Source organism: Struthio camelus, chromosome 9 (assembly GCF_040807025.1).
Source record: "Struthio camelus isolate bStrCam1 chromosome 9, bStrCam1.hap1, whole genome shotgun sequence".
Lineage (NCBI taxonomy): Eukaryota > Metazoa > Chordata > Aves > Struthioniformes > Struthionidae > Struthio > Struthio camelus.
Genome location: NC_090950.1, coordinates 32,029,529 through 32,053,471, shown reverse-complemented (window position 1 = coordinate 32,053,471; position 23,943 = coordinate 32,029,529). Strand labels below are relative to the sequence as shown.

Sequence of the window (23,943 nt, the reverse complement as noted above, 5' to 3'; positions counted from 1 at the left end):
TGTTTCCTTGGCCTGTGAGCACTCTCCTTGCTTTCCCTCAGTTTCCGTCAGTGTTCCTGCAGTATCTGCAGGGCAGGCTCTCCAATATATAAATGGATCAAATAAAACGACGTCACTCCATAAGCAGTTGCCCTCCAGTGGTCACGTTATAGAAGAATGTTGGAATGGCAACTCTGATTCGAGTCAGAAAATCTCACCAGTATCTAGCTAGCAATGGATGAGTGAAAGGGAAGTTTAAGTGAGGCGTGTAAGAACGAGATAAACATACAGTAATAATTTCCCTTCTACTCCTCTCATACCTCCATGCTGAGGTGAGGCTCAGGCATTTCCAGAGTCAGAGGTGACACTATTTTTAATAGCCCTTGAGTGCAACTAATCCATGAATTTGCCTAATCACTTTTGAAAGCAAGTACCCTTTCAGCATATGCAATGACCTGTAGCCATAAGCTCTGCCATTTAATTTCATGTTAAGAGATACCTATTGTGTATATTTTGAACTTGCTTCCTGACAACTTCACTGTATGCTTTCCAGTAGCTGTATTAGGAAGGACAGTGAGCTACCACTCCTAATTAATCTTCTCTACCTCATTCATGATTTTACAGACATCTCTTTTCCAGACTGTGCAGTCCCAGTCCATTTCATTTTTCTTCATATGGAAGTCCCTGATTATCCTTGTAACCCTTCCCTGTGACAGGTCTACTTTGTCCTTCAAGATTCAGGCCTCAATGAATTTAGACAATGACATAATGATGTCATTTGCTTTTTTTGTCTGCTGCTGAGCAATGAACTGAATGCCACCTGTCATTCCGTAAGCTAGTTACTCAGTATCTGAAAAACCTTCTGCAAATTCCTGGTTTCCACTCTTACAGCTCTTACTCTTATTCGTAGTTCTACTCACAGATCTGATAGGAGCCATGCAGTCTGATTTTCGATGCGTCAAAAAGCATGCAAGTTTCTTCTATTGTAGCCAGTATGTCATCACAGCATACTTTTTAGGATGACATCCAGTCTCAGTTTTAAGAGATGAGGAACGTACCATGTTCACACATAGTCTGCCCAAAGGTTAGACAACATTAAAAACACAGGCATGATTTTGAATCGCGTGAAGTGGACAAAATTTGGCCCATCATTCATTAGAAATTCTTACAGCTGACATTAACTCATTGTTGATGTTTTATATATAAGCTACATTTTAAAAGACTAGGGAAGGCAAGACTCTAATGAAGTGGTATTTTGGCAAATTTGCACTCTCCGTTATTAGCAGACTGTCGCACTATTTTGTTGCAACACATCTTGTCATTCTTTCCTTCAAGTTTTCTATTTCAGGGTGGGAGACTGCTCTGAAGTGCCTATTCCTTGCGCCCTGCCACCGTCTTTTACATATTAAATTTCCAAATCAACAAATTCCCACAAAGCCAACATAAAATTAGCCAACTATATACATTTTTAAATATCTTAATATTTTCTAAACATTTTCTTTAAAAAGGAAAACAGATAAATTTGAATGAGCCTTGACGGTATGGCAGGACTCATAGAAGTCCAATAACTGTCAAGCTTTTGATTGAGTGGTTTATCTAATATCTGAAATATTAACAAAGCTGTCCCCTGCGTAATGAGCCAGACTGCATTTCTCTGAATGTATTTAAAATGAGTCACATAAATTTCGCGTTCTGCACATGTGTCCTTACTCAAAGAATTTCCTTAAGAATGCTAGTTGAGAACTTCCAGGAAATTACAATAGTTTGAATGAATTTTGAAATAGCTACATGCTTATAACATGATCATATTAGGTGCTTTAGAAAGGAAACTGAGCAATATATTTAAAAATATTCAGCATACTATATTCAATTTAAGCAAGGACATAGCATTCAGCTCTTCAAGCCAGATTGTTCACTCTCACGTTTCCCCTGTAATTTTATGCAGCAAAAGTTATACCTCTAATTCTACCAAATAGAATTCTACCAATTCTACTTCAAACAGTTAAACCCGACCTTTGAGGTTTTTCTCAGAAATTTCTGCACAAAAATAAGCTTTTAAAATATCTCTCTCTATATACATACTTGTATCGCTTTTATGGGTGAGAACTGCTTGTCAACTTCTTGACCATTGAAAAAGTAAACAGACAGTTGGTAAGATACTTGACGGACATAGGTACTGATTTTATGTAGCATTAAGAGATGACATCCTAAGTGACTGGAAATTAATTTAATTTGAGTCAGCTACTCATTGTTCCATGTGGACCTCGAAGGGTAGGACTATAAATCGCTCACAACTACCACCAAGTGGTTAGATGCATGTAGATTCATGTTTAAGTGACTGCTGCTCAGTGTAAGCAAGAAGCTCACAACACAACCTAAAAAATTTTACTTTGAAGAAGAGTAATAAAGAGCCATCTTGCAGTCCCACATAATCAGCTTTCACACACTTGCAAACAAGTATCCACCCTTGATGAAAGCAGAAAACATTAAACAACCTCAGGGGAACTGTTGAGGCAGGCTCCAACCCAAAATAGAGCACCAGGCTTCTCATTCTGTTGCCTTCAAGGAGCTTTTTATCAGGCGTGGAATATGCTGACCTGAGATTCTTGACCTGCATCACCTCTGGTGTACCTTGTTTAAGTTAACTGATTCAATAATGTCATGTTAATGAAGGAGACCCAGAGCTGGTAGGCCAACTCAACGGGTGAAGAAGGAGGCTTATGTAGCAGCATGTGCTATAAATCCCTCTTTGTATTCACATATATGTCTACGTGGTCAAGTCCAAACCATGATATGTGTAGTCAGTTGCACTCCCAACTTTCCAAGACCATTTAACACAGCTCCATAACTTACAGCCTGGAGCTGGCTCATAGCCAGAAGGAGAAAGGCAGAAAGGGCACATTCCCCTTTTGCACCTGACCTGCAGACATGCCCCACAGGTTTTGACAACCCTAGCTAACTAGTATGGCTCTTTAGCTCACTTTGTGACAGTCATGCTCTTTTCTGGAGAGCTCAGTTTTGGTTCCCTGTATGACAGCCAAAAACCAATCATCGCGATCACTTTCGAGGCAGTCTGGGATGTGTGAGGCTGCACCATGTCTCTGAAGGAAAAGAACAAAAGTCCTGAAAGATTTTTGAATCCTGCCTTTCATAAATGACACTGTCGTATAAAAACAATGTTCCTCCCCATCCACGAGCTCTGTGTTAGAGGATCTTGGCTGCCCATTTGCCTGAATCCTGTGATATGACTTTCACTGTTATGTTAAAGTTCTCATAATCCAAAAAACTCCAGACCTCTTACCTTCAATAATACACTGATCGGGGATAGGAATTTTCTTCCCCATCTCCATGACATATGCTTTCACTTTACCCAGGTTTTCCTTTAAGTGCAAGTAGAGCTTATCCTGGTATTCCACAGGATTCTTTATTGTCTCTGTACTTCCTTCATGGGCCTTTTCTTTAGCAGATTCTGGCAGATTTTCTGATTTTGTGTAATCGATATTTTGGTGAGAAACCAAAGAATTTCCCAGGTGTATTTCTTCAGTATCAACACTAAAAGGCAATTTATCATTTTCTTGGCTAATGTAGATCTCAGTAAAGGAGATACCAGCAGTTATGTCCCCGTTCTCTTGGTCTTGTCCATTGTCTGAGTTTACTACCTTCATGCGGACTGCATGCAAAGCAAGACTTTTGGACCTGGAAAGTGTTAAGGAAAGGAAAAATGTTTTGCAATAGAGGTAAGATAGAACACAACGCGCTGAACAATCAGGCAGAAAAATCATCCAAACTCATGCTCTCCCAAGTTACATCTACGCAGCTGTTTCAGAAAGAAGAATCTGGGGCTAATTTAGCTAGAGGTAAAACACCTTTTGATAAATATGCTTTTCCTATGACAAAGCTCAAGTCACAGATTTAACAAGCAAATGCAACCAAATAATACCCATATATCACAACATCTGTATGCCACGGAAGGAACTAGTCAACCTGCCTATAGGCTGACTTACACTTACAACCACAGCACTGGCGTATATGCTGTATCGATCACATCATAAAAATGCCGCCCAACTGAACCTAATCTGAACCAAGATTCAGCCTGCAGTTCTCCTGTACCTATATGCTGAGCATAAAATGAGAGTCCCCGAAGAGTGAGTAGGGAAGCTAGAAATGAAGTGACTAAGAAATTTTGATTTGCGTGGGTTTAAATGACTACGCAAAGTGCTAAGCATTGATGAAACACCACTGAAAGGCGATGCTCTCCACCCACTCATTTTCTCAGTATCCCTTCTTCCAAGAAAACTTCATTTCTCAAAGGCACCTCGGGGAACAGGAAAAACATACAGATTTGATGTGTGAACTTGCAGAGACAGCTGAAGGGACAGTGAATGTATGTTTTTCACTGAAGAGGAGAACAGTACACAAGTGGCAATGCCCCTGCCCAAGCTTCAGCAGAGAAGGTGACACGCCAACTGCCCAAAGGCTCCAGTTATCACTACAGTAGGGAATATGGCAGATTCGGGCACCAATGGCCTAACAAAAGGTGCGGGCTACTGTTTTGAGCAGGGCCTGAGCTCAAAGATCCCATGGCAATTGCGCTTACCTCAGCACAGCACGTATGCAGCATAAGTGGTACAAAATGTAATTCAAATATTTGACGTATTCTGCCAGCAAAAATACCCAGGAGAGGTATCTGTATCTTCCTTTCTAGCACTTTCTGTATGTTTCTTTGTTTCCTCTCTCTCATGCTATTTTAGGGCACAAAGCAGGTTAAATAAATAATTTAGAAAGATTTTATCCAGCCTTTAAATTCATGGATATGAGACTTGGTTAAAATTAGACTTATGATGCCCACAGGTATTACACAACAGCACTGATTTCTCAATGTTTGGATAAAGTTTTATTACAAAACTGATATTCATGAAAACCACTCACGTATTTTGTAGAACCATACCTGTTAAATCTCATATCCTTCCTTTCTTCTTTAGAAACCTGGCCTAAACTGTACCTGCGCACAGAGCCAGGAGTACTGCTCTCAACATTTATTTTTTCTTCAAAAGCCTGTATTTTAACTTGTAGCTTTTCGTCTTCTTCATTTCTATTCACAACAGATTTTAAATCATCCAAAGGTACAGGAGATTCTGTTTCAGTATCATTTTCTGTCCTAAAGAAGTAAAAAGCAAAGATTTAACTCTGGCACACTCTGCTCACGGTGATGCTGACACTGCATTTCAGCCTTTGACCCACATAATATATCTGGTGAAATAGTTATGTTTCAGCAGAGATTTTCTTAGAGGCTGATTAATCATTTTCAGAAACATCTTTTAGCTCAGTGTCCCTGTCACACAGATCAGAAACACTGAACCTCTCTGAAACCACTGCAAGTCGCATGTGCTATATCTGCATAGGTAGAAAACAACGCTTTTTCTTGACAGCCCCGTGGGAAAATCTCTTGGAGAAAAGTTTTTTTAAATGGAACTTAAACCATTCCTCCAAGCTCACTAAAGAGTGATGTGCTACGTTATTTTCATGAACCAAAAGCAGAGCTAACTGCAGAGTTTCTACAAGCCTGTGGTTTAAAAGGTTTGACAAAGGTATGTGCAGTTTCTACTGAATTATTGTACTCTGCATAAGAAAAACATCTTTTAAAACTCAGTGCACAGGAAGTAACAGGCTCAGGAAAAGTTTTAAGTAATGTGACTGAAATTCAGCAAAACAGAAAGAAAATTAGGAGTTAAAACGAGCTTACTTGCAGGACAAGATGTTTTAATTCAAATTAAAGTGTTACAATAGCCTCAGAATATGTAGTCTGCTAACGTAAAACTCAAAGATAACCTTAAAGCAAATAGGAGAGAAGCTTTTAATCTTAAAGGACAAAAATAAACCTGCTTTCAGCAGTACTGCTGCTTGAAAGGAGCTCCCTAGCGATTAGGATATTCAACGATCAGTGGAAGACGTTGTCTTCAGCCGGAGGGGCAGCAGTACTATGGAAAGCCTTTGCAGGAGAGTCCCGGGATAAAGGCTCTGGTGTCCAGACCCTCGCCAGCAGAAGGCACAGGGCTGCTCGCAGGTTAGCGGAGGGGCTGCACTGTGCGCTGAAGCGGAGCGACCCCCTTGGCAAAGCCAGGTTTCCTAGAGGGGTCTTCAGCCGGAGGGCTGCACGCCTGCAGGCAGTGCTCCCGAGAACGGAGTCTCCTGGGTTCCCGTCCTGCTCCCCACTTGCAGTGAGCCCTGGGCGGGGGCTCGGGACCTCTGAATATTAGGCCAGAAGCCTGAATCTATCCAGGGTATATGTACTCTCACTTGAAAATGCCAGCTTGGCCATTTAACTAGCTAGAAGCATGGAATTTCGCAATGAATCAACAGAATACTACGGCCAAAGCACTGTTATTGCTTTCCCTCTGGAGAGGGATGCTTTCTGGGGAGGATTTACGTGAGTGGGAGCGCTTGGTAGCCTTGCTGCTCATCATGCACGCTTCCTCTTGTTCCCACAACTATGCAGCTACTGGTTTTTAAAAAAAAAAAAAAAAGAAAAAAAAATCACTAAGGTAGTACAAAGACAAAAACCACAAAGGGTGTTTTTTTAGGCAAAAGGAAAGGGAGGCTGGTGTGAAATGCTAGCAAAAACCGGGCCAGTGTTGGTCCCCAAGGATGGAAAACGGCACGCTTTCCCTCCAAACTCCCAGTGTTGTGCAATCACAAGATCGCAACTGCCCACAGTAATGCAAGGGAGAATCAACTACTGCATCCTAGAGATGTTCAGAGGCTACGTCAGTCTGATCTGGACAGCGTGCAGAAACTTTGCAATTAGAATCAGAAATGCCCTACAGAATTAAGGGTTTTTTGGCAGTATTTTTTAAACTCTACCCACAGTTCTAAAACAAGCTCATTTTGCCTCTGACTAATTTTTGCTAGGGTTTTTTTCCCTAGAAGGAAACATCTGAATGGCTATATCTGTAAAGTATGAGTATGGAAACCTACAGACGAGAATTTTAAAACACTGCTTTTTCAAAGACAGCAGAATCTCAGCAAGTCTTGCTCACAGTTGGGAAGCCCACTAAGAATCTGCAAATATTGCAAATTACCAATTGTGGAAACAAAGAATGTTTAGAAAACAACCACCAAGGATAGTGCATCACCAAACGCGTTTTTTCATTTGTTTTGATATAGGAAGTTCAGGGTATTTCTCCAGAGAGTTCGCAAGTTTTGTCTTGTTTTGTTTTTAATTCAGGCAATATATTAACACTGCAGAACATTTTGACAAAAGATATTCTTCTGTAATAAAAACCCTCAGTATGACCTTTGCTGACAAATCTTTCTGGAGATGTGGGACAAGATTTAATTTATTAGAATAATGTCACTCCCAAATCCCTCTCAACAGTGCTCTCATTGTGGGAGCTAAGCACTCGCTAAAGTAACTGCTACATACATATATACACATAAAACCCTCTGGCTACAGAGAGGGGGCTGACGGACTGATGAGGTTTATGACTGACAGATCCAAACTAGCAAGCCCTTATGACATTTTGAAATAACAATGGGCTTTTAAAACAGCACCTTTTTTTCCAGCTCTCTCCGGTTGAGCCCTAACCCGAAGTACCGTCGATGGATTTTGCAGGAAATATAGGCGAATGCTTCTGCTAGACAACCAGATTAAGAAAATCTATTTGCCTTACGTAAGGGAGCAGTAAGTTAGTAAAGACATGGCTCATCACTACCCAGCAGTCTGCAAAATCCTACAATACCTCAGTTCTGATCCACTGAGTGGACACGACGGGGCCTGGCCCAACTGGTCATGCCCTCAGTGGCTAAACAAAGCACAACGCTCATCCCGAGGAAACCCCACGGAAGGCCACTCTCTCTCTCACCTGTGCACGCTTTGCACTCAAACCAGTTCCCATGAAGCAAAAAGACTAAACCCAAGTGAAACATTCAATGACGCCTACACCCCACGCACAACTGGAAGCCTGGCAGGCCCTTCTGCTGGCCTCTCCTTCCAACAACAATAAAATAAACTATTGTTTGAAATCTTGGCAAAATCCACTCAGTACATTGCTGAGGTTGCTGGAGTAGGATCAGCTTACACCAAAGCCCAGATTGTTGCTGGGAGGAGAAGGATGCAGAAACCTATTGTGAAATCATAAAGGACTTGCTTGCAAAGATCTCGATGGTACTACACTACTCATTATTTCTTTGCTTTTAAATTCTCTGTAGAGACTTAAATATACAGGTAAGCAAGTCAAGAGTGATATTTTAATTTGAAGACTATTTCCCCAGTCCACCAACACTGTTATCAACCTCACCAGCCAGGGGCTTAAAACGGGAAACAAGCACGCACAAATATAAATTGCTAAGAATACAGTCCAGATGTGATTGCTTCCAGGGCTTTAACTCTGGATGGAAGTTACACGAACGGATCAAGTGCAGGTCCTTGTGGTTCATCAAATGCAGACATAATCACCTCCTTAAATATGATGGAAGTGCAGATTTCAAGAAGGCAAACGGCAGATACCTGGGGACAGAGAGATTGCTTTCCAAAGACAGCAGGATCTCAAAAACTCAGGCTCACAGTTAGGAAGCCTATTAAGAACTTCCAAATATTGCTAACAGCCGACTATGGAAACATAATCGGTCAGATAACATTCAAGGGTGAGGTACTACATGCAATTGGAGACTGCATCCTGAGACACTTCAGCTGCAACGCAGTTCACAGTCTCTGTACGTGCAGGTCACTCAGGATGAAGGCCCATGGCAGAGTATGCCTGGGTGACTCAGCTCATCTTGAACGGGCCAGCAGATCTCTCCTGCTCCTGCTTCCTGCATCGCTGCACGTGGTGCCTGGGAGGAAAGCTGGGGCCCGGGCTGAGCGGCAGCGGGAACGCCTGCCTTGTGCAGATGGCCTTCTTGGTACCTGCACTGTTTCTAAAGCACGGAATTAAAACCCCCTATAGTCCCTCATCAACATATGAAAGTCTCGATACTATTACAGCTCTCTTCACCACTACAAATGTTGATTTAAAGAAGGACAAATACTATAGAAAATGAAAGGCATATGAATTGCAAATGAATGCTAAATGAAGCCATATGTAGACCTACCCTCTCCTTTAAGGAGAAAGGATAATTTCATCCAGCCACTACGTTAAAGTCAATAATAAGGGGTATAGCCTATATTATACTTTGTTCTTACCCAGAACACGGGCTTGGAAGTGTCATTAAATTTTCCTTTTCTTTCCTTCCTTCCCTTCTTTTAATTGGTCACACTAGACTTCTAGCGAATTGGATCAATCCATTAAAATTCTGTATTTTTTCGTAAAAAGCACCTCTGAGACTAATAACCTGCAATTCTGTGACAATAAGGGGCAATACTAATAGAGTATCACATGGTTTTAATTATACTCTCCACTACATGCATGCAAAACTCCCTGTGTCAAATGATACCAAGCCAGCAATCGCTCTGAAGAAATCAGTTTCTTCTTATGTAAACACATGTTTCTGAAAGGAATGGTTATAATCCAGCCACACATTTGCAAATCCTGATTTCCCTTCATAGCACAAATACTCTGAATTGTTGCTTTTAGAAAACACTGCAGCTCAGTAATCATAGCAGCTCTGGAGCTGCTGAGTATATTTCCATGTCTGCATCTGGACTGCTCCCACTTATGCTAGGACATGTCAAAAGAAAGTCCACCTAAATCAATGCAAAACTCTTATTTTAGTCTTAACTATTGCCTCATAGTTGTTCTTGCCTGATATAGCTGATACTATGTTTGACATAGGCCTGAGATGCAAAATCAAAGATGACCCTAAAACGTAACTGTGAAAAATCAGTGTTTTATTCTGTGATTTTTTCCAGCCATGTTTTGAAAGACGTGTCAACAGCAGCTGAAGTGGCCACGTTCACGTTTGAGCTACACGCCGCGGAAACAGAGGGAAATCCTTCCATTGACACAGATATGAAATCTATCTGGCTCGCTTGCGCGTGCAGTTTGATACGCCGTGAAAAATAGATGTCATTTGCTCGGAGGATGTCTTTACTGCGCCTTACCGCGCTGCAGACTGATTCATTACTATTGCCTTTTCCCAGGGCTCTCACCCGCATAAAAACGAAACACACTTTAAAGGCTTGACTCCAAATTGCAGTACGTCCTTCCTCCTCCTTCGTGTCACATCCATCTCCCTCAACTCTTACCTTTTGCCTCCACATGCCCTAACACCCTGCGACCCCAAACTGCATTCGTTTCCTGCGGGAAACCCCTCGTGTTTCTCTACACATCCCTTCAGCACAAAAGTCATTCAGACAGCAAAAACGGGCTGCAGCTGTAAGAAGAGCGGGAACCAGAGCTACCGAGGATTAGGCAGATGAAGTAGGAGAAATTAAGCGGCAGATGGAGAAAAAGAAATAATTCTAGAGCGGTTTGTCCGAAAGGATTCAGGCCCTGCCGCTGCACTGAGGCAGCTTTGTGGGTCAGGCAGACATCAAGCCAGCAGGAAGCAGCTTGAGACAAAAATTCATCACCCAGATTGTCATCAAAGAGTAACAGGTTTTCGTTCCTCTCACCTCTGGCTACGCTCAGACCAGCCTCATAGCAAGAGCAGCTCTATCACATGGACTATCCAAGTCTCATAAAAGCAGCAGTTTATCCAAATAAATGTTAAAAAACAATACCACCACCACCACAGTGTGGTGGCCTCCTATTCCGAATTCCTTCCATTGCTGACTTAAGGCCACGTTCTGCTCTTACTTCAAACGGAATAAATCCTGAGCAACTCCACTGAAGGCCTAGGACATTTTGGCATTTTCATTGCGTTTTCCCTGTCTGTTACTATTAAGAGTTTGGTCCCCTAACCCCATGGCAACTTTTACATTTCAAAAACAACAGTTGCATTTTCATTCACTTACAGGCATGGCTATGTTCAAACACGTCACTCAGAAGCAAATGTAATTAAAACAAGCAAACAATGAAAGTCTTTTCCTTTCATGCTTAGTATAATCAGCAGAAGTTTTTTCTCTGAAGGAAAATAAGGACTTTTTCTGAAAAAATTCACTGCAGTGTTATCATTTCCTCCCCCCAGACTCTCCACTCAAAATAGCATTTTGCATATGTAAGCGTACACACATGCGGATGGAGCAGTTTCTACTCAGCAAATCAAGTCCTTAACAAAGCATAATTTTAGACAGAAATGGGGAAATATGCCAATAGAATTTTAATGAAAAACTTTTCCTATTTTTTTGATCAGCTCTAATGATAATATAAGGCATGAAGGATAACAAGGAATAGGAATAGCTCAGCATTTTAGCAGATAATGCCTGCATGGATAATTATTATGCTTCATTTCTAAAGCTTCAATTCCTATTCTGTTTCATTCTTGTTCCCATAATACATGACATTCTTCCTTTCTTCTTGGCCCCCTTAAATAAGGGACAACTGGCATACTCTTAATTTAGCTGAACTTAACTTGCTTGGAAAAAGCGTATGTCATTTCACTTAAGCTTTTTCACTGTCTTCAATAAAACTTTTTATAAAAGTGAGATCTGAGCATTGTATTTCAGCCGAGATTTTTGCCACCAGGTGAAGTTTGTACATTTCTTATAGCCTTACTTTAAAATGAGTCAGTATGTCAGGATCGCTCTCCTTTTTCATTTTTAACTCTCTCCAGGATACCAACTAATTGTTTTTCAAATGACCTCAGTGTTTTGGCTCCAACTCTACAAGTCCGTCTCCAAGGCTATCCTTCACAGCTATGAGTTTTCTGACATCTGTGTTAAATTTTATCACAGAATTACTACACCATTGCGTCCTCCTGACCTACTTCAGTATACACAGTGCTAATTATAAGGCTCCCCCTAACTAAAAGGGACTACTGTACCACATATTTAAATAACGCTTATATTCCTGTTGTGACAAATGCGGCAATGCTCACAATGCTTTAATATTAAGGTACAAATTATTATAACGAAGCTGAATGATCAGAACATCTTTTTGTACAAGTTTGAAAATACTTTTCCAGACTTTTTAAGCAAACTTTCATCATGGAGCTATGCCAGTCATTGTTTTGGCAGGCTTTACTGCTTATCTTTTAGAAGAAATTCTGTGATAATTGTGTAGTCTGACTTTACTGACTGACTTTTAACTGAAGCTTCTGAGATTGCCTTACTCTACTTATCTGAGATGCGGCTTTCTTTCCGTTCTTTTATAGGTGTGAAAACGTCAATAGCTTCCTTATTCTTCAGCGCCAAATGACAATTTCCGTTGCATGACGTTCAGAGATCTCTCTGCCTGAGACGACATGTGATGCCTAGCTGCAGCGCACCTACAATTTTTACTGCCGCCCTTTAACTATAGGTTTATGTGTTGGTGTTGTTCATGCTTATGCCAGCTTTTGAACTGTGTATTTAAGTTACTTCTGCAAGATGTTCTCTATTACGTATCTGTAAACCATTTTGTACGCTTACCTGACCCCAGAAATAAGGTAATCCAGTGGCTGACTAAGTACTGGAATGATACAAGAGGGCTATCGAGATGAATTCGAAGATGGCAACTTAGCCACTTACAGGAACCACAGACCATCTTATTTACAGCTGATTGTTCATTCATCGCAACCTGAATATACTTGATACCAATTCACACTGCCTCTCCCTCCTCATACCGCCACAGTCGGCCCTTTATCATATGAAAACTAGTCTTACCCGGCTCCCGATGTGCTGTCATTCTCCAGCTGTCGGATGAGAAGCTTAGCTATGGCAGTGAAACTGTTGCTCATGCGGTAGATATCTCTGCTCTGGGTGCCCAAGATGCCGGAGAAGGTGTCGGTGAGATTCTTGATCTCCAGCAAAACAACGTGGTGAAACGAGTGCTCCATATTGGCCAGCTGGTTCACCAAATGCATCAGACATACTCTGGCTTGCTCCTAGACAACGCAGGGACATAAAAACAATTTTAAACAAATGCATTCCGTGTTGGTTTGTGCAAGGGTAATTTGTGTGTACGCTGCTGATTAAAACACTGCCATTAGGGAATAACAGCTATCTTGCAACAACTAGGAAAAAGACAACTGCATCAAGTACAGTGTTTATTTTTGTGTACTATTGACTTTAAATTTCTCGCTCTTTCTATTAGCTAACCTGGCCTAGCTTTGAATACACCCTGTCTGCTACTCAAACCTAGAGACAGAGACCATAGACACTTTGAGGGCCCTGCGTTGCTCTAAGGGCACTGTATCAGCCTGGTTCAGCAATTAGGGCACCAGCAGCAGACCAGATCCCACTTTCGTCTTTGTCTCTGATAGGCCTTATCAAAGCCTGGCCAAGCTAGTTCACCTGTCTATACCTCAGTTTCCCTTGCCCTGTCTGTGTTATATCTTGTGCTGTTCGTGACGAGTAGACTCTCTCACAGTGGTCCAAGGTCTCACACATGCTGCCCTAGTCACAAATTCTCTCCTTCCTAGAGCCTTTCTCCTCATATTTATAACTTACCTGCTGCACATAAAGTTCTCCGAGCCATCAGCACTGACACAAGCACGTTACAACGTGCCACGAGAGCTCACCTCAGCCCTGAGAAGTCTCTGGGGCTCGGGTCCGCACTGGCTTGTGGAAATCTGCATCTCACAAATGACAGTATCTGAGTTTTTTAGTCTGTGTTACAGCCTCATTGTATTAATAGGCTTATTTCCAGATTTTTGCTTTGTCCACGTTACCCTCCACACCATGGGTGCAAATAATCATAGGTTAGCAGGCACTTACAGCGAATTCTGCATACGCCACTCACTGTCACGAGTAGCTAGTTGAGAAGTTTTAAGCGAACACCTCGTGTTCAGAACAGAGTTTCCCAGTCGCCACTTCCCTTTCGGATCCGTTTGGTGCGTTGCCTAAGAGCTTGTCTTCACTGGTGCTACCCAGACTCACCCCGGCTCCTTCTGACTCAACGTCACACAGACGGCAGCGGCCACCCCGCAGAGCCACGTGCGCCGGGGTGGTCGTCAGCCTTGCCTTCGCCGTGCCACTCACACGGCTTCAGCGCCTTCTCCACGCTCAGGGCCTAATGGCTTGCTGTTCAAGTACCTCGTCAACCACCGAGAGCCTGTGTTTTCATAGCAGCTCATTTAAGAGCAACACTCAGATTAGAACCATGACTAACGCCGCAACAAAGAGAAATTTCGCACGAGATTTCATTTCAAGATCTCATCACGCTTGATAAGCTGCTGACAGTTATATCAACCATTGCCAGCGTATCGCGAGTCCGACCTGTCCACTGCAGGCAAAAAGCGTTGCTAGCCAATTTATCAGTGAGATCACGTCCCCCACAAGTTAGGATTAAAGCGGTTGTTTCAGATGGTAACATAAAAAATTCAAATCAAAGATACCTTATCATCTCTTGCTGGCGAGCGCGAACAACTCCAGCTCCAACTATTCGCGTGTGTATGTGAATAAATTCAGATACTAAAATACAAACTCTGAAGTAAGGAAACCTACTGGCGTTCCTTTGTTTTCTTATAATTGCCCTAAGTGTATTAGATTCCCCAAACCGAAAAATGTCAAAGTGGGAAAAGTAGCAGACAAAGAAGGGATCAACTCAGTAGCTCCTAGCAGATCCTCCACAGGTGCAAACGGGCACGGCTCACTGAGGGCAATCTGTTCGGCTCGCAGCAGCGGGTTACAAAAATAAGGCAAGCTTTTGCTTTTAGGACCTCTACCGGAACGCAAGCAAAGGCACTTTAGGGAAACCAAAAATTCTCTCCATCCCGCAAGCTAGCAGAGAAGAAGGAGAAGTTATGTGCCAGGGCAATAGCGTTATTATCTGTATTCTTCTGGGACCATGTAGCAGGAGAGAAAAAAAAAAATAGCTGAAAGTTTAATTCCAAGTACAGCTGGGCCATAAAACACACTGGGGAGTTTAGCAGGACACTGCCTAAATATCACAAGCGAGACATTTTTTAAAGAAAAAGTCAACTTATTTCAAACAAAAGAAGAACTGCTGTGCTGTGCCATGACAAAGATAAATGAGAAAAGAATATCAGACAAATTGCTTCCCTTTAGCCATATGGGGAAAAACTACAGATACATCTATGTTTGGGATGGGGTAGTGTGATGGAACAATCTTTTTTCTCAATGGCTTGAAGGAGCTTGACTTTCTGGTACATATTCAATAGTTTATTTGGGAGACATTCCACCCTCCAAGAGATAAACACAGGCTCAATTAACATTTAAAACACATTTTTGTTTCCTAAACAAACTGTGCAGCAGACGTAACTGGAAGAGAAGTTTTGACCAGTTTCATGTCGCTTTGATCCAGCTGGAATGTCTCCAGCCATGCTGAAATGCTGCTACTCGCCTGGAGTGAGGTAAAAGAACAATAAACTCTAGCCAGTAATATAATATGTAACTGTTCTACAAAACAAAATTATAGCAAAATAGCTCAACATGAAAGCCATTATTATCTCTGCCACAATTTTTATCCCAAAAAATTCAGAAAGCCTATCTGGATATACACAACCCACTACTATTTTAAGAATGCTTATGTTGTGTATTCATATAGTCTATCATAAGCATCTCTTGCGTTTTATGGTATTACTTTATCTGCCAGTAGGTGAAGATTTAAAATATGGGTAACAAGGTAGGGCAAAATATTTTGCTTTGTCTCAAAATCAGGCTCAGGAGACTATAAAAGAGGTCAGAAGGATTTCAGAAGAAACTCCAATTTCCAATTGTTTCAAAACATGCAGCTATGGAAAAAAAAATGTTAAAATGCCCATTTGACCTATGCCCCATGATGGTGTTTTGCTTAGCACAAATTTATGATTAAGGGATAAGTTCTTATTTCAGCTTCACCCATGAGACTCTCACTGACATCAACAGAAGTGGCGTGTATAAACAAGACGGCAACCTTTAAAATAAAGGGATGTATTTTCAGCCAAATCTCTCCTCTCTCTAGGGGTTCTGTCTGAACGGCCAAGGTGGAGAATGCATTTTAGTACGAGCACAAGAGATTGCTTCTAGAAGCCAGCAGAAACTATTTTCTGCTCATATCTGCAATCTCTATTAAAAGGGGCCAACCCTCCTCCATCCCGACCACCTCTTTTCCCCAAGTAAACCTGCCTGTAAAATAAAACACGAATAAATAAAATTCCAGTGCTACCATTATCGTTTCACTTCTCACTTATTTTGTTTGGCTTGAAAGGAGGTTCCCGATGTTGACTCATGTCTATAAGCAACAGCTAACAGCGTACGTATAGCACAGCTCCACTAGAGTAGCAGAAAGAGGGGGGGAAAAGCAGCAACAGGCATTTTCAGGAAGGCATCACCATAGTGGGCTGTGAGATAAGAGACAATCCTCAGCGCACGTATGTGGGCAAGGGCATTTTGCTGCTCACATGCTTCTATCGGACCTGATTTAAAAAAAAAAAAAAAAGAACTGGTTGCAATAATGTTTGTGGCTAAACAGTTACACTTAGATCAGAGTATTATTTTAGTTCTTTTTGCAAGTGGACTAATCACTCACATGCTGAACCATTAAGAACTATCTGGCTTTTACGACACCAAATGTGTTTCTGCTCATTTTAAGGCTAGCTGACGGTCCGCACAGCGGCGAGCCGTGCTGTACATGTCAGTGGGATCCATGGAGCATTCAGGGAGGCTTTTCCGGTCTTTTCAAGAAGCCTTACCGATACACGAGGCATGGGAGGACCTGCAGGCACCACCTGCCTCTTGGCTTATTATACGGTGGGGGCAAAACCTGCAGAAGGAACCGCTAGAGTAAAGCGGACAAAACCCTCGCAAGGGGAAAGGAGGGCTATCTGGGTCCAGTTTGTTACCGGGCACGCCAGCGCGGCAGGGGCTCAGGGGTCGTGGTGCCCAGCCTCCTGCACGCCCAAGCGAGCGCGGACCAACGAACGTCCCTCAAAAGCAGTTCCACGCGCCCTCAACAAAACCGTCGGCCACAAAACATTCAAGCTCCCCAAAACAAACCAAAAAGGCCTTTGGGGCGAAAGACCAAAAGTCACGACCAGAAGCTGCCAAACGCAGAGAGAAAGCCAGGGAAAGACCGTAAACGGTAACGTCCGTGAAAGAGCAGGGAACGCGTTATGTGAAAACGCCCCAGCGAGCCAGGGGAGCAGAACGTGTCCCGCGCTGCCGAAGGGGCACGAAGGCCCCACGAACCGGCGGGCGGCAGGCGCACGCGGCCAGGTGCAGAAACAGACCCCTCTCCTTAGCCGAGCAAGTCGCAGCCGCTTAGACGTTTCCGTCGGGGCAGACCCCCCGTTACTTGGCTATCTTTTTTCAGGAAGCAAAACGCGGCAGGGAAGGAGCCATTTGTCTCGCGCCGGAAAGTTCACCTTGGCCACCCTTTTCATGCTGCTTTTATAAATGTCTTTCAGTACCCAGTGGGACGAAACGAAACCCGCCACAAACAAATCAAATCCACGTCGTCCCCGCGCACAAGCAACGCTCCCAGCAGCAGAGCCGCGCTGTAACGGCAGCGGGTTACAGCCCGCTAGAAAAATAGCGCACGTGACACAGGGCATAAGGCCACTTACTAAACACGAGAGATAAATTAGAAAGAAATTATCCACTGCAGGTTTACAGGCTGTGCGTGTGCAAAACTCGGTAGCTCTACGGGTCTGCACAAACCAGCAGATTAAAAAAAACATAGGAATAAAGCGTTCGGCAAGCCATTTCTCTGTAAACTACTTTACTGTGGTCCGTTTTTTCCAACAATATATGAAACACAACGTACGTCCAGTTAGTTGCTTGCTTACGCTTACTGTGGGTATAAATCAACAAAATATATATACATAAATGTAAAATAAGTTCTGTCAATTTTAAGTAGCAGAACGCAGCAGAAAAGGGGCCTCAGGGATGCTCACACGTGAGAAGCCAGTTCAACATGCTAAATATATATAATCTCAATTAAATCTTTGAGTTCTAATCCCAGCTGCGCTCATAGTGGGATTAATTGGCTCTGGGTGGGCTGTAAAGCTTGTAGGAGATGCTAACTCTGCAGTGCCAAACAGAGACACAGGCTCGCTCAGCTGCAGTTGTTGTGAAAGGTAAATTTTGCTAGGATGAAGTAAGCAAGCCAAGAGACAACAGCAAACTTCGTCTGACTCACTGTCTCCACCATATTTTTTTTGATTTTTGTTTTTTGGGTTTTTTTTAAACATCAACAGAAACAACCAAATCAAAGGCTTTCAATTCTTATAAGATTCATTTTAAATGAACATAAAGCTCAAGATCAGTGGAAATAGCAAGCGCAGTGTCTTCCCGTGCTGCATCCACCAGTGATCAGACCCCTGCTGCCCAACACCATGGCCCTACGTACTCAAAATTAACTGCCAAAGGAGAAACGACTGCTCTTATTGCAACAAGTGAAATCAAACGGAAGTGATGTCTATTTGCACATTTATCTCTATCCTTTATTTGTTCAAAAAGGCATTCTTAGCATGACCTGTCCTGAATAATCTATTTTTACATATATGCTCTCTCCTGCTCCCTCAACAGGTAGAGGTACAATTTAAAACAACTATCAACTCGTTTTCAGACACGGTTACAGTGTCCATATAGCTTCACATGCAGGCAGGACTAATGCTGGGTGCAAGCGATGTTTTCAGTTCCTATGGTTTTGTAGGGATTTGGCAACTCCTCTGTGACGTTCATCTGTGCCAGCGAACTGGAGCGCAGAGGAACTCGCCTCCCGACCTCAAACTCCTGCACCCCAGCCCCAAAGGCCACAGCTCGGATCCTCCCTGCCTCTTCTCGGGCTCCCCCACTCCACAGTCTCCCAGTTTAAATTAGTGCAACTATCTAACCTAAGAGCATTGCGGAGACAATTCTGAATCATTAAAATAGCCGTGCAAAGGAATATTTTCCCTTAAGCTTCCCTAAAGGACGTCTCTTCTATCTTTAGCAGCACATAACTTGGCATAACACAACCTGATGCCACACGATGAGTTTGTCTGAGGTGCATACACCAGGGTAGGTGATACGTTGCACGTGAGTCTCTCTGCGTCAAGTCAAGCCAGCTGCGCTGCGCCTTTGCGCGACGGCACATCATTTATCAGGGAGTTCATAGTCCCTCTTCAAGTTCTCCAGCGGTTCTTCCTAATCGAACAGGTAAGTTGCTTGAACGCGCTGACCGCTGTCAGCGAGCTGCACGGCGCGTGCAGGACATAACCCCGCCACGACCCTGCACAATACCAGAGACGTTCAGGGGACTAACTTTGGATGGGGGCCAAAAGAAACTATTTTCTCTGGAAAAAGAAATCTCTCTGGAGATTCTCTGATGACACTATCGTTGTTGAGAGCACATTATCATCTGTACCTCGACAACTGTAAATAAGAGCAACTGTCATCTTAAAGGAAGACGATGAACTTGTGGAGGGTTTTCTCCTGCACAGCAAAACTATGCCATTTTTCTCCCCTCCTCCCTTTAAATTGGCTTCTATGGGAGTCAAAGGAGTAGGCAGGACAACCAAAAGGTCTGATTTGGAAAGGCAAAAGCCTTCAGTAAAATATTTACCCAGTAACTACTCCATAACCCTTATCTGATAAGTTGGAAAATTCAAGATTTAAAATTTAAGATGGAATTATCTTAATGGCTGAATAATAGACTGCGTCATAAATTTATGGTTGGTATTCACTAAAGAATACGCTGGAAACTCGAACCCTGTGACGAACCCTACATGAGCTCACGTAAGAATATATGCGCAAAATCTAATAACGACACCTGGCAGTTGTGCCGTCCGTTTCCGACGGCTCCCCTTCAGCCGCCTGCAGGGACCCGCTGCCCCTTTACCGTGCCTTGCTGCCGAGCTAGGAAGCCAGTCACTAGCTAATGGAGAATGAACTCCCCTATATTTAGCCACAGGGCAAATAATTTCCCTGCTAGCGGTGAAATTGCTCAAACATTTTTTGAATCCTGCAGCCTGTCTATACGCGGAGCCCATGAGAATGCAGGAGGACAGGAGGGTAAAATAAGCGATGATCTCTAAGCAAAGAAAGAAAATCACCTACAGGGGAAAAGAAGAGGAAAGGGAACGGGGAAGGGAGATGGGAAACGGGAAGCGAAGCAAAGCAAGGCGAAGAATGAATGGTGTTTCCTCAGGGACAAAACTTTCTTGTATTGTAACATCAATAGGCAGTTTCTGAAAATAAAATTTAATAAAGTCTTTAAAAACATTTTAGATAGCCAATGAGCCAAATTCTCATTTATATACAGTACCAATTTCTATAGTCTTTCTGCAGACAAACTCCAGTCAACTCAAGGTAAGTTTTGCCTGAGGAATCGCTGAAAGGACAAGGAAACTGTAGGATTCAGCTCTTTGCTGAAATAAATCATCCAAGTTACTGTGCTATAGGCATCACCGTCACACTTAAGTAAAGGTTTATGTTCATTACATACCATTAATTTTTCTAGATAATAATCAAGTTCTGCCACAGAATGAAAAGTATGAGTAATTTACTTTGAATTCAGCAGAACGTTATTTTGACTTTACAGGCCAGTGATTTGGGGCTAAAGTAAAATGCCTATTAATAGTGGTGAAAGACTCATAAGCATACAGTCAAGAAAAAAAAAAATCTCATTAGATGTATTGATGACACGTCAGGATTTTTAATCAGCTTGGTGTCCTCAGGACACCCAAGGTTTTAGGCAATAAGGTCCTCTGTAGGCGTCCGGCGTCAACCGCACACGGGTTGCGGGCAATAAGAAGGGCTTGGGTAGCCCACTGACTAGAAGTCACTTGACAGTCAAGCTAAAGAGAGATGATGACACAGATGCCACGAAGGGACTGAACATCCTGCCGCGTTCGCCTCCGCCAAGCCACAGCCTGCCGCGATTTCAGCATTTCAAAGAGCTGCCGTAGGACAGACGGAGCGGCGGCCCCTCGTTTGTGGCGATGCCCTCCGCCGGCTGAGCTGCGGGAGGCTACGGGACTGCTGCTCAGAGCCCGGGGCTTGGGGAGAGGGCTCTAGGCTCGGGGCTTCCCCTCAGGGAGGAAAGGCAAGAGAGTAGTTTCCCTCTGCAGGGTACATTGAGTCTGTTTGCAGCACCTGGGTTAGGGAAACGTAGCTTTTAGGTCCCTATTGCACGTTTATGACTAAAGCACAGACATCAGTGCAAATTCATTACTCTGTCGTGAAACGCCGGTAATTTTTAGGATTTTGTCATTGTAAATCATTTTTAGGCATAATATTTCTGTTAGGTCAGATCCCACAAAGTTAACCCACAGTATCTCCAAAAGACCAGGCAGTTACTCCAGTCCCTGAAGACGTTCCTGCGATCAGACTTGAGCCCCGTATCCCCACTGAACATTTGCATTATAAAGACATTTGTCAGAAGTATCCAATGACCTATGCCTACAAAGCCAATATCTGGATGACACTATACAACGAAGATCATATTTCACTGCACTACTTCTTGAAGGCTATATGCATCTAAAATCCAGTATCATACCAAGGGTGGGCAAAATATTTTTTCATTTTTCCCTGCCTTTCACTTCACTTATAGGTACTGTAGTCTAACTTAGCTAAGATCCTTGAATAATGGAAGTTTTGTGATTTTATCAGAGTTTTAACAATTCCATAAAAAGATAATTCAAATAAACTGAATATAAACATGCGCAGACTGGATGCACAGTTACAATAATGATAATTTAGATGTTTGCCTTTACAGTTATAAGAATTTAGATATTCTTCTTTCTCATGATCATTAATCTCTTGGAGAAACTTTCTTTCTTACTAAGCTGAACCCTATTTGTGCAGGGGCCTTTTACTATACCCCTTTGTTAAAAATTCTGAGGGTAGTCTCAGTCACTAAGACACGACATGATATTTTTGCTGTTTGCTCTTCTAGCTATCCTAGCGTTACATCTCAGACATATTGTTGGTTTTGACCAAGACTATGTCCTGGTAGGGTCATCCGGTTATTCCTGAAAAAAGGAATACTTAGATGTATTACTTTAAACAAGGTTTAGCCAAAGAATCCCCCAAACCAACAAATCAATAAACCAACTAACAAACTTTTTTTGTTTTTAAACTTACCTCATGGATACGTCCAACAGCTCCAAAGATCTTCGCTGTTTGCCCAATCAAGCTTGGAAAACTCTCACTAACTTCTTTTAGCATCGGAAGAAAAGCGGCTAAGGCTATTGGTTCATATCTAGATATTTCTGTAAATATGCTTAGAATAATGTCACTATAATTAGGGTCTCCTAAGTGTCTCATTAGAAATGGAATACATTCTTTCAACACCTATTAAAACAAAAAAAAAAGATTGAGAGAGAAATGAATTGTGAATATATGTAACCAAAAGAGGTACTGTACATTGCAGTGATAAAAATAAAACACTAGGTTTTGATTCAGTAAAATATTTTTCCAGCCTTACTGACCTTTGCACAGAGCTATCACTGAGGTCAACAGGAGTTCAGCTCAACATATGGAATAAGGGTAAGTTGTAGCCTTGAAACATTGCAGTTATGCATATATAAGTAAGGAAATGCCCAATTGTTTAAAAAAAAAAAAAAAAGACAAAAATCCTCATCAAGTATTTCCCTTGCTCTGGGCCAGTCCTATACTTCATTGATTAAAACAACAGACGGATTAGTCTTACCCAACGATGCAGTAAATTAAAGTACTAGTAGAAATGTCTGGTTTCCCCAGGAGACTAAACAACATGACAAGGTTAATAGCTAGAATGGAGGAAAAAAAAATAAGGGCCAAGATCCTCACTGCACAGCAAATGGTGCAGACAAGTTGTCATTTCTTGCAGCAATACTATTTTCAAGAGGCTTAGGATCCAGTCCTTAAAATCCTCCAGCCAACAGAATGTAGTATATGCAACTATCTCTGTTTTGAATGGGTTTATATATATATATATATATATATATATATATATATATATACATACACACACACATATATATATTTATGTATACACACCAATACACCTCTGAACTGTGAAACTGCCATCTGTGTAAAACATGTATTTCATTACAGTGACATGGCATAAAGTGACCCATTCTTCTGTTGCTTTTTTGAGAATTATCAATCTCAGTAAATTGACACCTATCACTGGCAAAATACTGCATTTGGGTGGCCTGAATAAACTGTTTGTAGTAGTAAATGATAATACTTAGAACTTACGCATGACACACACACAAAGCACTGCACAAACATGAAATAATTCAAAACTAACGAGGACCAAGGATAAATATTTGCATGCTAGCACTACGGACTGATCCTACACCCACTGAAGTCAAAGGGAGGCTTTCCACCAACGTCATGTCTTGGCTTATACGTCTGCCTAGCTCCAAGCCAGAGTCCTCGTCTGCAGCAAGCACGTGACAGTCACTTGAAGCAACTTAACACGCTTCAGCTGCAGAGTGCAGCCCTGCAAGGCACATCTGGCCCTCCCGCAGCCAGTGAGGCACAATAGGCCCATCTGGCTAACAAATATCTTGCTTTCAAAAGGAGTTCGATTTCATCTGCAAATATATATTATGACAAGGTTTCCTTGGCTACCTGGAAGAAGATTTTAACTACTGTTGTTTTTTCTTCCAGAGATTTCCTAAATTGCTTTCTCCAAAATAAAGAGTTTTGTGCCCCATTTTAATGCCAACGTCATACTGTTTTCAAAGCCTGATATATTTTGCCTTTGTTAATCTCTAATTCACTTCTAATCAGTTCTTAACTCATTTTAATTCTCCTTGATGAATTATTTAATAAAATGAGTTCATATATTTTAATGGAAACATAGTTATTGGAACTAATACTCAGCTGGCAGAAGAACAGCCAAAAAGGCAGAAAATAGCTCTGGTTTAACCAAACTTTTTGGTCCAGTAGAGTCATTGCAATGCTCTGTTTATGATTAAATGGAAGATCTGGAATGGAATTGAAGAATTTACATGGAATTAAAGTAGAAAAGCACCGCCACGCATGCTATGGGACCCCTTATCATTCTGAGAGTAGTTAGCAGA

General features: G+C 42.1%; 1 protein-coding gene across 12 annotated transcripts in view; it reads right to left on the bottom strand.

The window, feature by feature from the left end:
* VEPH1 (ventricular zone expressed PH domain containing 1) overlaps positions 1 to 23,943 on the bottom strand; it is a 103,669-nt gene that overhangs the window by 44,908 nt on the left and 34,818 nt on the right. For 8 of the 12 annotated variants that reach the window (XM_009668493.2, XM_068954109.1, XM_068954108.1 and 5 more), the window contains 4 exons: positions 22,010 to 22,219; positions 12,662 to 12,882; positions 4,928 to 5,137; positions 3,281 to 3,675 (listed from right to left, as the gene is read on the bottom strand). In XM_009668493.2, the coding sequence (XP_009666788.2) occupies positions 3,281 to 3,675; positions 4,928 to 5,137; positions 12,662 to 12,882; positions 22,010 to 22,219 (1,036 nt within the window). The remainder of the gene's footprint in view (positions 1 to 3,280; positions 3,676 to 4,927; positions 5,138 to 12,661; positions 12,883 to 22,009; positions 22,220 to 23,943) is intronic. The other 4 variants (XM_068954113.1, XM_009668494.2, XM_068954115.1 and 1 more) reach the window with 2 other exon arrangements.